Raw genomic sequence first — 17672 nt, 5'->3', positions numbered from 1 at the left:
GTACTCTAAAAACATTTTAGGGGCGCCTGGGTGGCGCAGTCGGTTAAGCGTCCGACTTCAGCCAGGTCACGATCTTGCGGTCCGTGAGTTGGAGCCCGGCGTCGGGCTCTGGGCTGATGGCTCGGAGCCTGGAGCCTGTTTCCGATGCTGTGTCTCCCTCTCTCTCTGCCCCTCCCCCGTTCATGCTCTGTCCCTCTCTGTCCCAAAAATAAATAAACGTTGAAAAAAAAATTTTTAATAAAAAAAAAACATTTTACTAATTTACATACTCTGGTCTGAAGCCTGTCGTCCTAAACATACCAAATACCTAAAACTTATTAAATGTGGTGTGCATCTTTTAAACTTAGAACTGTGATAAGCATGATAATAACCTCAATTCATTCAAAGCTGTACATGGTGGACAACAGTTACCTACTAAGCAGATGAGAAAAAATAAAACTTAGGCTTAGCATAAGAGTGCCTTTATCCACATGGCCTCGCCACTGTGAATGTTGCTCATCATGAATGTTAAGGTTTAAAATGTTTTTGTTTTATGTTTATTTTGCATTTATTTGAATATTAGATGCATTTTAAAACTTGTTATGAGTACTTGCGACTTTTAAAAGTAAATGGCCTGTTTGTTATTTAGTTATATAAAAAATTAGGTTGGCCTTTCTCTTATTCCTTTTGTAATAGGGTGTGGAAGAGTGGATCTCATGTATTGATCATAGGAATGGAAACTGGCACACTGACTCTGGAAAAGTTTGGCGGTTTCTCTTACACACACACACACACACACACACACACACACACACACACACACTCAGGCCTTTCCTGTCCTTTCCCTCCATTCTTCCAATATATATGACAGGTTCAGTTGGATCCAAATTTAGGATTTTTATTGCTGTGACTGTTGATGCTTTTCGCAATTGACACATGTGGTATAACATTTTTTTTTTTTTTACACAACTTTTATTCTTGTGCAAGCTGTCACAGTTGCCTATTCCTGGCCACTGGTCCTCAGAGCCCTGCCTTCCTCTCTGGACCCAGGAAAAGCTCTGTGTGCAGCCTAGCCTCCGCCCTTCCCTGGGCACTGATCTTCTCTCACTTTCGCTGGCCTTAGTGGCCTTCCCACCCCATTACTCTTGCCCACGCCTAACTGGCGCGTTCCAGCGGTTTTCTTTCCTAATCAGTGACCGTCATCCCTGTGCCCTCAGAGCTTCTGCGAACGTTGTTCTCCGTCCAAAAGTCGCTTCAAACCCATTTCTGCTGGAAACTCCCCCGAGGAGGCTTCTGTGAGTTCTGTGCTGTACAAATACCTCCACTTCCTGTTAACAGGATCACGCCAACCGAGCCGTGTCCTAATTTTAATTTTCCAGTCCGCTCGCTGAAAGGGATTTTCCCCGCACCGTTTTCTGCCCGGCGTAAGCTCCAGCTTTGCTCCTCCTACCTGTGCGTTTCTGCCCAGACTGACGGGCCCTTTCACTTTCCCAGCCGCCCCTGCCGGCGGGCGCGGAATCGGGCTCTTGGCGCCCCGTAGGGCCGAGACCCAAGATGGCTGCCCCCACGGGGCATGGCCAGGGTGCGGCCATGTTGCCGCAGCGGCAAAGCCGGGGTCCAGTTGTCTTTTCTCTAGAAATGCTTGAGACCCTTGTTGGCCGCAGCCCCGCGGTGCTGAGGGACGCGGACGAAGTTCAGCGAAGTAAGTTCAGGTGCCGGTCGGTCGCAGTGGTGTGTGGCGAGAATCAGGTGCGTTCGCGGACTGTGGCCGGGGACGGTTCGTCGGCGTCTGCCTGGGGTGGTGTGGGTGGAATTCTTGCGGGAGGAGACCGTGGGTGGGTGTTCTTCCGTGTTAGGGTGTGCGCTTGCGGTGCCCGTGGTCTCGGTCAGGAGGTGCTCTCGTAGTTCTTGGGTAAAGATTTCTCGGGAACAGCGACCGGGTGCAGAGGGCACATTTGGGCGCCGTTTACTCGCTGGGGCTCAGAGATTGCGAGCGGGAGGGTGGTGGCGGTCAGCTGCAAGTGGAGCGGGTTTTGTTCGGGCTCAAAGACAAGCTGTTTCGGGGCTCACGGGTCGGGGTCCGTGGAGCTCACGCGGGGGCCGCCGGGTGCGTCGGGGGTACGGGTGGGAACGTGGGCTGCGCCTGGATGCGGGGGGCTTGGCCGCGGCGTGCGGAGCTCGGGCCTGGGCCGCCGCCAACGACAGCGGGTGTGCGTCCCCGCTTCTGCCCTTTAGCCCCGGGTCCTTTTTTCAGCTCTGGTTTTTTGGCAGCCGGCGCCACTTCGTACCCTCGGACTCTCAGGAATGAAAGTTTTTGCCGAGATGAACGAGCCAGCCTATCTAATAGCAGTTTTATGTTGAAGTTGCCGCCTTTTCTCTTTTGTCCTCCGAGGTTCCTTGCACATTCTTCTTGGATATTTCTTTTCAGATTCTGACACAAGTAAAATCTCTTATCACACTGTACGTTCCGTCCACAAGGGATAATCCTTGTCAAAATTTTGGTAGATTTCAATTTGAGGCTTTTAGATTATGTGCTTAATATTTGTAATTCAGATAAATTGTGTAAATGGTACTGTGATTTTCTCCTTGGCCTTATTTCATATAATAAACACTTACAAATTATTTTTAATGTGTGAACCGGTGATATTGTGAGTGGATTCGTATTAAGCATTTGCTTATGTATAATCTATATAGAGATGAAATGTTTGAGATGTTTAGGTATCATTCGGGGGACAGTTTATGATTATGCATTTATACCCTTGGATTTGTTCCCCAGCCTTTCGTTTCCAATATAAACTGTTTATTTTTATTGCAGTTGTAAGCGTGTTATTACTTTCTGACTCCCTTTTCCTTATCATTTTCTATAATGCAAAAGATCAATTAACTGTAAATATTTATTTGCTACTTGGCCACCCTACTAAATTCTTATTACAGTATCTTTCTCTCCACCCAACATTTTAGTGTAGAAAATTTTCACACATACAGACATACTGAAAGAATTTTAAAGTAACTATTCATATACCTACCACCTAGATTTTACCATTAACTTCGGACTAGACTAGCTCTACTAGTTAGTTACCTGAGCCTCTATCCATCTTCTTTTCATGAATCAGTCTTCTAGTTGGTTTTGGTGCATTTTATTTATTTATTTTTAATGTTTATCTATTTTTGAGAGAGAGACAGAGCACTAGTGGGGGAGGGGCAGAGAGAGAGGGAGACACAGAATCAGAAGCAGGATCCAGGCTCCGAGCTGTCAGCACAGAGCCCGAGTCGGGGCTCGAACTCACAGACCGTGAGGTCATGACCTGAGCCCAAGTCGGACGCTTAGCCGACTGAGCCACCCAGGTGCCCCAGGTTTGGTGCATTTTAAAGACAGTTGCAGATCACTGCCAGTACTCTAAATGCCTCTGCAATTACATGATTAATAGCGTTCCAATAGCTTTTCACTTGTTTCCTTTGTTTACTTAATGAACAGAGATTTTATTTACAAATTGTCTTGGCCTGTTGTGTAGTGGAATGAAAGTGAATTTGGGAACGAAATTAATCTGATTTTTCAATTCCATTGTGTGACGGGTGTGACCTGTGTCTCTTTCCCACTTGGCAAAAAGAGAAGTTAAACTCTCTCCCTCAGGGTTGTTTTGAAGATAAGTATAGTAAAATACCTAAAATTGTGGTCTGTGATGGCAGGAGCCGAGTGTATTTGAGTAAAAAGGCTGATAATTTCCCCATATCTATGGTTTTGTGCTGTGTAAAATTTGTATGTGTAACTCATTTTCTCTCTCCCTACCTCCTTCCTTACTTCTCTGTCTCTTTTTTAAAGTAAACTTGTGAACTTACATTAATGATCTAGCAACAGCAATTTAAATGTAGAATGCCAATAATTTTCTGACTTAAAACATAAGTGCTCTTGGGGCGCCTGGGTGGCGCAGTCGGTTAAGTGTCCGACTTCAGCCAGGTCACGATCTCGCAGTCCGTGAGTTCGAGCCCCGCGTCGGGCTCTGGGCTGATGGCTCAGAGCCTGGAGCCTGTTTCCGATTCTGTGTCTCCCTCTCTCTCTGCCCCTCCCCCGTTCATGCTCTGTCTCTCTCTGTCCCAAAAATAAATAAACGTTGAAAAAAAAAATTAAAAAAAAACAAAAAACATAAGTGCTCTTATGAAAACATATAGTGAGGAACTAAAAATGACCTCTCAAATATTACACTGTTGTCAGTATTTCTTTTCAGAAGTTCTTAGAAGTGGATTTTTCAGTTACTGGTGATACTTTTATTGCCTGTTTTAAGTGAATGTTAGGTGTGGTTGGGTGGCCAAGTCAGTTGAGCAGCCGCATCTGACTCTGTGTTAAGCCCCAGTCAGGCTTGTGCTGCGTGTGGAGCCTGCTTAAGATTCTCTCCCTCCCTTTTCCCCTCTTCTCTGCTCGGGCTTTCCTCTCTAAGAATGAATGAATGAATGGATGGATGGATGAATGAATGAATGAATGAATATATAAATAAATAAATTTTTAAAATGTTAAATTATTCCCATGAAATGTCCTGCTCTTTAATACTGACCTTGACCTGTGTATGCTTTAAAATGGTCTAGATTTTTTTTTTTTTTTAATATTTAGATAGAGTGTGAGTGGGGGAACAGGGCTGAGGGGGAAAGAGAGAGAGAGAGAGAGACATTGAGAGAGAGAATCCTAAGCAGGCTCCATGCTCAGCACAGAGCCTGACACAGGGCATGATCCTAAGACACTGGGATCATGACGTGGGCTGAAATCAAGAGTCAAGGCGCCCAACCGACTGAGCCACTGAGGCGCGCCTAGAATTAAAAATAATTTTTTTTTTAAGTTTACTTATTTATTTTGAGAGAGGAGAGCAAGCAAGTGGGGTAGGGGCAGAAAGAGTAGGCAAGAGAATTCCAAGCAGGCTCTGCACTGTCAGCACAGAGCCCTACTCCGGGCTTGAACTCACCAACCTCAAGATCATGACCTGAGCTGAGATCGAGGGTCAGTCGCTTAACCAACTGAGCCACCTAGGCGCCCCTAGAATTTTTCTATTTAAATGTTGTAGCCAGCCACCTGACTAAAGATGTACACAGATGTGTTAGGTGAATAATGATGATTTGCCTCTTTCTATATTCAAAAGTCATCTTTGATTATTTTTTCAAAGTTTTGTTGTACTGGGTAATGTTTTCAGATGTAAATTCTCAACTCTACCTTTGTAGATAGAGTGTGAAAGCCTGAGAGAATGGTCAACAAGTGGATCTGACTGTATTCCCATAAAACTATTTACAAAAACAAGTGGTCTAGGCCCTGTGTTACTGACCCTTGATTTAGATGATTATGTGGCTTTTGTGTTCTCATTTGGAGTTGGGCAGGTAGAGCCCATGAACTGAATCTGGGCCAGTGCCTGTTTTTGTTAATAAAGTCTTATGGGAACTCAGCCACACCTATTTTTTTTTTTTTTAATATGACTGCTTTTGAGCTATAGTAGTATAGTTGAGTAGTTGCTACAGAAGCCATGTGCATTATATTTTTTTCTCTTTTAACATGTAGTTATGTATGTTTAAAAATATATATATTAGTTTTATTCACACTAGAGATTGCAAAATAACATACAGTTTGTATTTGTCAAAGTATTACGGTAATTAGTACTTTTTTTTTAAATTTTTTTTCAACGTTTTTTATTTATTTTTGGGACAGAGAGAGACAGAGCATGAACGGGGGAGGGGCGGAGAGAGAGGGAGACACAGAATCGGAAACAGGCTCCAGGCTCCGAGCCATCAGCCCAGAGCCTGACACGGGGCTCGAACTCACGGACCGCGAGATCGTGACCTGGCTGAAGTCGGACGCTTAACCGACTGCGCCACCCAGGCGCCCCGGTAATTAGTACTTTTATATTCTTCTCTGTCTATACAGAGATTTTAGAACAGTTTTTCATTCACCACTTCTATGTTATATGCTGCCATGGAATACTTTATTTTTTACTTTATTTTATTTTATTATTAATATTTTTTAACGTTTATTTTTGAAAGAGAGAGAGAGAGAGAGATACAGAGTGTGAACGGGGGAGGGGCATACAGAGAGAGGGAGACACAGAATCCTAAGCACTCCAGGCTCTGAGCTGTCAGCACAGAACCCGACGTGGGGCCCGAACCCATGAAACTCGAGATCATGACCTTAGCCAAAGTCTGACACTTAACTGACTGAGCCACCCAGGTGCCCCTGTCATGGAATATCTTAACTCTTCATGTTTTTAAAACCTTCTGAGAGATGATCATTGTTATATTTCCAGTTGGTACTGATTTAGACTTCAACTCTTATTTACCAGTTTTATTTCTCTTGGCTCCTTGCTCCTCTGCTTACATTGGAAGATCCTTTCCTTTTGCTTGAAGAACCTTCTTATTTGCTGTAACACAGGTCTTCTGATGAAGAATACTGTGTGCTTTCGCCTGAAAATTCAGTTCTATTTCTAAATTTTTTTTTTTCAACGTTTATTTATTTTTGGGACAGAGAGAGACAGAGCATGAACGGGGGAGGGGCAGAGAGAGAGGGAGACACAGACTCGGAAACAGGCTCCAGGCTCTGAGCCATCAGCCCAGAGCCTGACGCGGGGCTCGAACTCGCAGACCGCGAGATCGTTACCTGGCTGAAGTCGGACGCTTAACCGACTGCGCCACCCAGGCGCCCCTCAGTTCTATTTCTAAAGAAAGTTTTTGCCAACTATCCTATACAGGTTTATACTTCTAATACTCTACAGAGTATGAAGAACTGGATGGCAATGAGAAATTATGAAGACAATGTGTTATTATTTGCTTGTTAGCATGATGTTCTCAAAATCAAAGTGTATGTCCCCTAGGATGTAAAAAGACTTTTGCAGAGGTAGATGGACATGCATGATTTAAGAGAAAAATGTGTATCTCTTACTGTCTGTGTGTCCTCTTTCCTAAAAATGATGTGCCTGAGGAGGCCCCTGCCACTTGGCCCAGAGCACTTAATAAAAACACCGATTTTTTTTTTAATTTTTAAATTTTAGTTAACACACTGTGCAATATTGGTTTCAAGGAGTAGAATTCAGTGATTCATCACTTGCATACCACAGCCAATGGGGGGCGCCTGTGTGGCTCAGTTGGTTAAACATACAACACCCAGTGCTCATCCCAAGTGCCCTCCTTAGCACCCAGCACCCATCTAGCCCATCCCCCACCCACCTCCCTCCATCACTCCTCAGTTTCTTCTCCATCACGAAGAGTCTCTTTGTTATGCCCAGAGTTCGTGATCCCCAAAGACCACCAGGGAGCCGAGTCTGATGCAAAAGCAAAAGAGCCTTTATTCGAGCTAGCTCAAGCTCAATCCCCTACCTGCACCAACACAGCGGTGAGATACCGGGGGGAGAGAGAGCCAGTTTCAAAAGCACAAAGGTTTTATTGGGGTCTAGGGGCAGTTGGTGAGGTAATGGCTGTGGCCTCAGCCGATTGGCTGGGGAAGGGTCGTCGCCTTGGCCGATTGGCTAGGGAAGGGTCGGAGTCCTGTTACTCAAGGGGAGGAGGCGTGGTCGGCCAGCGTAGGTCCGCCCCTTCATCTTGTGGTTTTTTTCCCTCTCTTTTCAAAAAGACAGGTCTTTGGGGGCCTTGGTTTAAGGTGAATGCATAGCGACAGTGACAATATTTGGGCCTAAAGAGATTGTGCCGCTCAGAGTAATTTGCTTTTCAGCCTGTAGGTGCTGGCTCCCCAGGGACAAGAGGAATCCAGGGAAAAAGGAGATGATTCCAAGACTTAGGCATCAGCATTTCTGGGGAAACCTTTGACTGGAGACTGAAATTTTTGAACAGAAATTTAGAGCTGATCCAGAAGAGCTAAAGACAGAGCATCCCAGTTAGCAGCCATTTCCCAAAATCAGAAGATGATGATCCAGGCCCAGGTGACTTTTGGTTTCTTTTATTCTTTCCTCCCCCTCCCCCAATGGATTTGTAGAGGCCTGTAGAAAAAAAAAAATCAGTGCAATTAAACAAAAAAGTATGAATTGAGAATAGCAGGATCTGGAGAAATCTGGGCCAAGTAGGATCAGGAACATATTTTTCATAGGATTCATACTTTGTGGCTCTTGTTGGAATATATGTGATTGTGCAAGACCCTATAGGTCACGATACCTGTCAATGTTGCATATATCTCTGACAGCCATCATAAGAGAATCTTGGTAAGTTACATGGTAGGCATTAGTTACTGTGATCTGTTTCTACTGCCAACACTTCTGATACCAAACATGTGAATTTTTTCATACCAGCGACCAGTTCCTCAACTCTCTAGACACCACTGTGTACAATTTGATTCAATCTTGACGCTAACTACCTGGAGTTACTATCGTACTCCACAAGTTTATAGGGCTCAGTCCCACAAGAATGACCTCATTACAGATGCCAAGCATTAGGTGCCCAGGGTACCCATACTTCTGACTTGGCTACAAATGGGGAGTTCCCACAATCCCTTCCTTGGGTTCGAGAATTCACTCCAGTGGCTCACATAACTCAGGAAAACACTTTACTTCACATTTACCAGTTTATTATAAAGGCTACATGATGGGAACAACCAAATGGAAGAGAAGCATAGAGCAAGGTATGGGAGAAGGGGCGAGGACCTTCCATGCCATCTCCAAGCAAGCCACCCTCCCAGCACCTTGATGTGTTAACCAACATGGAAGCACCCCAGCCCTGTAGTTTAGTGTTTTTTATGGAAGTTTCATTATGTAGAGGCGATTGATGAAATCACTGGCCATTTAGTGATTATCTCAATCTCCAGTTCCTCTCCCCTTCCTACCCTGGGGTAGGGCTGACACTTCCAGCCCTCTAATCAATAGCTTGGTTCTCATAGGAACCAGCCACATCCTCAGGGTATCTAGGGGCCCACCAGAGTTACCTCGTTAATATAAATTCGGGTATGGTTGAAAGGGGCTTGTTACAAATAACACAAGGTGCCCCTCCCACCGCAAGCCCTTCTAAAGGCTTTAGGAGCTTTGTGCTAGGAACTGGAGATGAATACCAAATATATACGTCTTAGTATATCACAGTATCACAGGCATCGACTGTGAGGAGAAAACAGACTAGTTCCTTGAGGGAATGTTAATGTTTCATGACACATAGGTTTCAAGTTCACATAGGTCTTTGATTGTTCGTCATAGATCTGTTGTGGTGAGTAAAGGCCTTAACTGCCCTTACTTCTCATAAATGTAAAAACGTGGTTCCTGCAGCTGTTTCTTCATTGTTTCTATTGTAGTGTTAACTCTGCCTAATGATATGCACACATACATATATATTTGTCTATGTACATCTGTGTGTCTATAAGTATATTTGTAGTTTTTTTTTATAAATTTGCTTGATCATTAATCTCTTTGCTTTATACATGCATTATACGGTTCCTTTATTTTGTTTAGTATATTAACCACTGAAATTAGTATGGGTTTTCTGGTGATTCTAGCATATCTGCAGTCTTCATCACTGATTTTGGTATTGGTTCACATGCTCATGGTGAACTTAGAAATCTGTGTTATTCATCTACGTACTTCCATATTGGCAAATAGATGCTCAAATTTATACAGATGTTCTTACACCAGCAAGAGGATTTAATGGTACATATTACAGAAACTTTCTCTGATTTTCAACTTTGTTTGATGAAGAGAAGACTGCACAGTGACATAATATTTTACAAGATTTCTTATTCTATCACCATGTATTAAAGAACAAAACCCACCAATTTCCTTTATGGTGAAATGAACAGAATAGTTTCCCTTATCCATTTTTTACATATCACTGAAAGAATATCATTTCATTAAACGTAACTGTGTTATAACAGGAATCCCTGACATTTGAGGACGTGGCCGTGGGCTTCTCCCGGGAGGAGTGGCGGCTCCTGGCCCCCTCCCAGAAGGACCTGTACCGGGATGTGATGCTGGAGAACTACAGGAACTTGGTGTCCGTGGGTGAGGACGACTCCCCTGTGTCTCTCACAGGGTGCTCTGCTAGTGGTTTTTTTCTTTCTCAGCTACTTAACTCTTTAGTACTCTGACATGATAGATTCTCGCATCCTTTTCTTCTCTCAGACAAGAGGATATAATGTCCCCTCTCTTGAGAGAAAAGCCTTGATGTTTACAGATGTGAAACATTGTTTATTCCCTAAAATGTAACATTATGCCCTCCTGATATACCCCAGGCCATAGAGTCGTCTTCTTCTTTTTCTTTCTTTTTTTAAGGTTATTTATTTATTTTGAGAGAGAGAGAGAAAGTGTGAGTCAGGGAGGGGCAGAGAGAAGGGAGAGAGAGAGAGTCCCAAGCAGGCTCCGCACTGCCGGCGCAGAGCCCAACATGGAGCTTGACCCCGTGAACCACGAGATCGTGAGCTGAGCTACAGTCGGACGCTGAACCAACTGAGCCACCCCGGTGCCCCAACCACTGAGTCCTCTATCATTTCTCACGAACAGGGTATCTCGCCAGCAAACCAGATGCACTCTCCAAGTTGGAAGGAGGAGAACTTTGGACAACAGAAGATGAGATCGACAGTCGAATCTGCCCCGGTGAGTGAGAAGTTGGCAGGGTGGGGGGTGGCTGCAGAAGCAGTACCCTGGTCAGACAGAGAAGGCGTCACAGCTGTCACAGCCCCTCCCCACATCTGTTTTCCCCTATGGGAACTCTTCTTCTTTGTTGAAATTTCGAGGAAAATATATCCCTTTTTTTCTTTTGAGATCTGATCCCTGTTCCCTGTTTGCTTTATATACTTCTTGTTTTTGTTTGTTTTGCATAGTCATCTTCTTCCTCAGACTTTCTAATCTTCATCCACTGTGACAGTGTCTCTCCTGCTGTGAAATTCCACTTTCCAGGCCTTTCTGGAAAAAAACAACTTTGACTTACCCACTTTTTTCTCACTACTATGCCTGCTTACCAGGAAATAATGATTTCCTTCCATAACTTCTGACTAATCCTTTGACACTTGGTCTCCATGGTAACCTGGCTTTTGCTGTGCATTTATGTCGTTCTTTGCCCCCACCCCCACCCCGGGAACCCCTGAAGTTCTCCATACTTTTGTTCTCGTTTTCTTCTCAGTCCTCCTCACTCTTAAGTTTCCTCCATTCCCGGGAGTCAACCTCTTTCTCTTTTTCTTAAGATGTCAATTGACTTCTCTCTCAATATTGCCTAATGCATGCTTTCATCCTATATACTTTACCCTTCTTCATGGCAGCCAGCCATAACTTCCCATTCTGTGTGTGAGCACAGGAATCCTCTTCTCTTCATCCTTTTTTTAAAATGCAGGTTCTTGAGGTGCCTGGGTGGCTCAGTCGGTTGAGCATCCAACTCTTGGTTTCGGCTCAGGTCATGATCTCACGGCTTCGTGGGCTCAAACCCACAGAGCATCGGGTTCTGTGCTAGCAGCACGGAGCCTGCTTGGGATTCTCTGTCTCCCTCTGTCTCTGCCTCTCCCTTGCTTGTGCTGTCTCTGTCTTTCTCAAAAAATAAATAAATAAACTTAAAAAAAAATAAAATTTAGGTTCTCTTTGAGTTCAACACAACTACACATTTTAAATTGTCCCCATCCTGGCATTACCTTGAATGTTCTCTGCTTGCTGAGCTCTCAAAGGTTATTTAATTAACAAGAAAATATCTTTTTTAACATGCCACATGATTGCCAGCCCAAACTGGGTCATAAGTTATGTCTGCTTCAAATGATTTCCTTCATGGTTTTGTTAATTCAGATTTTCCTTTAATTATTAGATGTTATCACTGCATTTATTTTCCTAAAGCTTTTGTTTTCACATATTTTTTTTAAATTTTTATTATTTATTTTTGAGAGAGAGAGAGACAGAGCACGAGCAGGGGAGGGTTAGAGAGAAAGATGCAGAATCCGAAGCAGGCTCCAGGCTCTGAAGCACTCCCTGACATTATTATTATTATTATTGTTGTTGTTGTTGTTGTTATTATTATTGTAATTCAGTCACACCCTGATACTGGATGTACCCATGTATTATTACTTTTCAATTTGTAAAGTGATGGCAAAATGGGGCACCTGGGTGGTTCTGTAGATTGAGCGTCCAACTTCGGCTCAGGTCATGATCTCACAGTTCGTGAATTGGAGCCCCACGTCGGGCTCTGTGCTGACAGTTCGGAGCCTGGAGCCTGCTTTGGATTCTGTGCCTCCCTCTCTCTCTGCCCCTCCGCCACTCACTGTCTCTGTCTCTCTGTCTCTCTCTCAAAAATGAATAAATGTTAAAATAAATAAATAAATATAAAAAATAAATTTAAAGTGATAGCAAATGGAATTTCTACTAATTTTTCAAGAACTTGAGTCTGATTTTTTTTTTTTTAATTCAAGTATAATTAACATACAGTGTTATATTAGTTTCAGGTGTACAATTCAACAATCTAGGGGTGCCTGTGTGGCTCACTCGGTTAAGCATCCAGCTCTTGATCTTGGCTCAGGTCATGATCTCACGGTTCATGAGTTTGAGCCCTCCAGTAACACAAAGCCTGCTTGGGATTCTGTCTCTCCCTCTCTCTATCCCTTCCCTGCTCTCATGTGCTCATCTCTCTCTCAAAATAAATCAACTTTTAAAAAAATCTCACATTTTAAGATGTAATTTCACATTTTAAGATCACATCTTCACATTTAGCATGCATGTTTCACAATGCATGCTAGATTTTCCCCTCATTCTGGACTTCAGTAATATTCCTTATTTTAGTGAGAGACATTTTGTCCAGCAGGCCAAGCCACACAATTCCTGAAGTGATCCTTGAGTCCTCGCTTTCATTAACCTCTTCCCACTTCTCCCATTGAGCCCATCAGTGAACCTTATCTTTTCTTTAAATATATCTTGATTTCCTCTACCTCTTACTTCTCCACTGCTTCTTTAACTGTGTTTCACAAACTGCAATTGCCTTCTTTAATCCTTTGCTTCAGTTGTCTATACCTAGAATAAAATCAGGATGTTTTACAGATTTAACTCAATTCTGATACTATCTACCTGGAAAGAATGTCAGATCCTATAAGCTGAAGGTTCAGTCCCACAAGTCTGTCCCTACTTCAGATGTCAGTTGCAAGTCCAGATTGTTACCTATGCTTCTGTCCATCTGGCTATAAATTGTAGATCCCATGTCCCCCTCTTTGGGTTCAATTAATTTGCTAGAGTAGCTCACAGAACTCAGAGAAACACTTGTGTTTGCCAGCTTAATAAAGGATTTATAAAGGATACAGATGAACAGCCAGATGAAGAGGTACATAGGGCAAAGTATGAAGGATTTCTGAATGCAGGAGCTTCTGTCTCCATGGAACTGGGGTGTACCACCCTCCTGGCACACGGATGTGTTTACCAACCCAGAAGCTGATCAGATCTTATTTAAGAGTTTCTATAGAGCTTTTTAAAAAAAAAAAAAAAAAAGTTTATTTATTTTGAAAGAAAAAGAATGAGCAGGGGAGGGGGAGAGAGAAAGAGAGAATCCCAAGCAGGCTCCGTGCTGTCAGCACAGAGCCTGACATGGAGCTCAATATCACAAACTGTGAGATCATGATTTGAGCCAAAGTCAAGTCAAGAGCTTAACTGACTGAGCCACCCAGGTGCCCCGAGAGTTTCTGTACAGCTGTAATCTCTAGTTCTTCCTGCCTTTCCCTTTCTTGGTGGGTGGGGCTGAAAGTTCCAACCTTATAATCGATTGGTCTTTCTGGGTACCAGCCCCATTTCGTGGTTGTGTAGGAACCCTATGCTAAATCGCCTCATTAGCATAAACTCAGTTGTGATTGAAAGGGCTTGTTATGAATAACAAAAGAAACTCCCGTTAGGACATTTAGAAGCTCTGTACCAAGAACTGTGGATAGAGACCAAATGTATTTCTTATTATACCACCTGTAGGATTGTCACTTAAAATAACTACTTCACATGAAGGCCTTTTTAGAACAGTTTTATTCCAAACTAAGATTATGAGAGATGACAGAGTGATTCATTGTTCTCTTCTCTCCTAGAAATCAGGAAAGTTGATGATCCCCTGCAGTGTCAGTTACAAAATCGAAGCATTCAGAAGAGTGTGGAACAATGCTGTGAACATAATACATTTGCAAGCATTTTTAACCAGAGTGAAAGTGATTTTCTGTTGAAACAAAATTATGATATGTTTGATTTACATGAAAAACCTTTAAAATCAAATTCAAGTTTGGAAAGCCAGAGTATAAGCTGTAATTTGGAGAACTCTGCTGAGTTTCATGAAGATGGGAAATCCCTTCTTTATGGTAACCACGAACAATTTTATAGTGTAAATAAATTTCCTGTAGGTGTAAAACCCATTAATAATAATTCCCAGGTCATGAAACAACCGAGAACTCAAAATACGCAGAAAGCCCATGTATGCAGTGAATGTGGGAAAGCCTTTGTCAAGGTGTCTCAGCTCACTGATCATCAGAGAGTTCATACTAGAGAGAAACCTCATGGATGCGGTATGTGTCGGAAAGCATTCTCCAGAAAATCCAGGCTAATTGAACATCAGAGAATTCATACAGGACTGAAACATTATGAATGCACTGAATGTGACAAAACATTTCCTAAGAAATCACAATTCAACATACACCAGAAAACTCATATGGGACAGAAGCCTTATACATGTAATGAATGCGGGAAGGCGTTCATCAAGAAATGTCGGCTCGTTTATCATCAGCGAACTCATACAGGAGAGAAGCCCCATGAATGCAGTCTATGTGAGAAAGCCTTCTCTACAAAGTTTAGTCTCACTACGCATCAGAAAACTCATACAGGAGAGAAACCATATATATGCAATGAATGTGGAAAAGGCTTCATTGAGAAGAGGCGTCTTGTTGCACATCATCGAATTCATACTGGCGAGAAACCTTTTATATGCGATGAATGTGGGAAAGGTTTCACCCTGAAGAACAGTCTTCTCACACATCAGCAAACTCATACAGAAGAGAAATTGTATACATGCAGTGAATGTGGAAAAGGCTTTTCAATGAAGCACTGTCTCATTGTACATCAGCGAACTCATACGGGAGAGAAACCCTACACATGCAGTGAGTGTGGAAAAGGCTTCACCTTGAAGAGTCCGCTCATCAGACATCAGCGAACACATACGGGAGAGAAACCCTATGTGTGTAGTGTATGTGGAAAAGGCTTCACCATGAAGAGTGATCTCATTGTACATCAGCGAACTCATACTGCAGAGAAACCATATATATGCAGTGATTGCGGGAAAGGCTTCACCGTGAAGAGCCGCCTGATTGTACACCAGCGAACTCATACGGGAGAGAGACCCTACATATGCAGTGAATGTGGGAAAGGCTTTCCAGCAAAGATACGGCTGGTCGGACATCAACGAACTCACACGGGAGAGAAGCCCTATATATGCAGTGAATGTGGAAAAGGCTTCACAGAGAAGAGTCATCTCAACGTGCACAGGCGCACTCATACAGGAGAGAAACCCTATGTATGCAATGAGTGTGGCAAAGGCTTAACTGGGAAAAGCATGCTCGTTGCACATTTGCGAACTCATACCGGGGAAAAACCGTATATATGCAGTGAGTGTGGAAAGGGCTTCACCATGAAGAGTACTCTAGGTATACATCAGCAGACTCATACCGGAGAGAAGCCATACAAATGCAACGAATGTGATAAAGCCTTCCGGAAGAAGACCTGCCTCGTACAACATCAGAGATTTCACACGGGAAAAACCTCCTTTGCATGTACCGAATGTGGAAAATTTTCTTTGCGCAAAAATGATCTCATTACCCATCAGAGAATTCACACGGGAGAGAAACCATTTGAATGCAGGGAATGTGGGAAAGCCTTCACGACCAAGTCAGGGCTCAATGTTCATCAAAGAAAACATACCGGAGAGAGGCCCTACGGATGCAGTGATTGTGGGAAAACTTTTGCCCACTTGTCAATCCTTGTTAAACACAAGAGAATTCACAGATAGTCACTTTGGGAAAACCTGTTGCCAGTTGTAGGCCCTCAAGATAATATTTTGCAATGAAGAATGAATGTAAAGAATGGTATTATCTTTAGTGATCAGTTGTGTCACATTTTACGTTGACAAAAAATTTATAAAACTGCTCGCGCAGTCAGTCTTGATGAAAATATCTTAGGACATTATACATCTAAAAAGTGTTGACTAAGATAGATTCTATGAATGTGACAGACTAGGAAAGCCTTCGGTGGGAAGAAGACCTATTACGTGATCATCACAGATCATGAACGACTAGGAAAGCCTTTGCCCAGAAGTTAAGACCTCAATAGATGTTAATTCACACTAGAGAAGTACTTTCCTATGGTAATAAATATAGTCCGGTCTTGAAGTAACGTATTTGCCAGGAAATCCACACAGAGATAACTTAGGAACACGTTCAATGTGGTGGACTTTACCAAAATACCGGACAACTTAAGGAAAGAGGCCTTGGGGAAATGATGGAGAGTTCTGTCATATGTCTAAACATAACAGATAATACACCTCTCAGACATTGAGAACAGGATACCTTCAGCCATATATCTGACTGCCTTGTCATTGATGTTACCAATTTTAAATCGTGGCAGTTACTCTTATCATGTATTAAATTTTAATATGTACAATGCAGGAGTGTTCTATGAGTGTTCTCTGCCTGTTTCATTATATAATTAACCCTTGAATTTCTTTGTTCCAAGTTTAATTGTTATTACCAAATACTTGAATTACTTCAGAATGAAACGATATATTCATATGTGTAACTCAATATATTTGGATGTGTTTAACCAAGTTTATAAGCAGCATCAAGTGGTTTATAAAATTAATGTAAATGCAACGTTTATATAACTTCTAATTTTTTTTAAGTTCATTTATTTTGAAATAGAGACCGAGATGGGAGAGGGCAGAGAGAGAGGGAGAGAGAGAGAGAATCCCAAGCAGGCTCTGTACCATCAGTGCAGAGCCCAATGCGGGGTTTGAGCTCACGAACCGTGAGGTCATGACCGTCAGATGCTTAACCGACTGAGCTACCTCGGCGTCGTATGTGAGTTTTAATTTTGAAATAAGTTTAGAATCACAAAAACGAGTATTTCTGAGATTTCCTAAATGCCCTTCAGCCAGCTGTTTCCAAAGGTAAAACCTTACATAACCGTAGTCCAATATCAAATAGAGGAAAGTGAAATTATTATACTACTTTTAACCACAGGATTTACTTGGATCTCACCAGTTTTCACATGCACTCATTTTTGGTTTTTATATATAGTTTTAAGAAACTTTATCACATATGTAGGTTTCTGTAACCAACACCACAGTAAAAATTCAGAATGTGTTGTCGACACAAACTCCCCATGCCACCCCTTCATAGTGACACTTTTCCCTGACCCTAAACCCTGGCATCAGAGATTCTATAAATTTGTCATTTATAGAACATTAATTAGAAAAGTAGAGTCATTTAGCACTTAATTTTTGAAGTTGGCTATTTGACCTTATGAGATAATAGGAAATATATAGGTCTCTGCCCCTTGTGGCCAGCTGCCCCTGGTTGCCGGCACACGCTCCTGAAACCCTTGTAAATTCCTAAGTGATAAGTGCATTAGGAGCAATTTTTATTCTAATGAGGTGACTCTGGGTGGGCTCCTGTAAGGCTTCTGGATGAGGACCAAGCCATAATTAAAAAGTTTGCAACATTCTGCCCAACACCCATCTTCCAGGGAGGGGAGAGGGAAATTGAGTCAATA

The 17672-nt window shown here is 42.7% G+C and overlaps 1 protein-coding gene across 2 annotated transcripts; it reads left to right on the top strand.

Annotated features, from left to right (window-relative positions):
* Positions 1-1065: 1065 nt before the first annotated feature.
* On the top strand, positions 1066-16771 carry ZNF615 (zinc finger protein 615). Of its 2 annotated transcripts, none has more exons than XM_043600193.1 (5): positions 1066-1681; positions 7670-7877; positions 9803-9929; positions 10428-10520; positions 13952-16771. In XM_043600193.1, exons 2-5 carry the CDS (start codon positions 7860-7862, stop codon positions 15910-15912), a joined length of 2199 nt encoding a protein of 732 aa, XP_043456128.1. In that variant the 5' UTR covers positions 1066-1681; positions 7670-7859; the 3' UTR covers positions 15913-16771. The 2 variants fall into 2 exon arrangements, with proteins under 2 accessions (XP_043456128.1, XP_043456127.1); XM_043600192.1 differs by having other exon boundaries at positions 1066-1728.
* Positions 16772-17672: the final 901 nt, after the last annotated feature.

Source organism: Prionailurus bengalensis, chromosome E2 (assembly GCF_016509475.1).
Source record: "Prionailurus bengalensis isolate Pbe53 chromosome E2, Fcat_Pben_1.1_paternal_pri, whole genome shotgun sequence".
NCBI classification, from domain to species: domain Eukaryota; kingdom Metazoa; phylum Chordata; class Mammalia; order Carnivora; family Felidae; genus Prionailurus; species Prionailurus bengalensis.
This window is presented reverse-complemented; position numbering and strand designations above follow the sequence as displayed.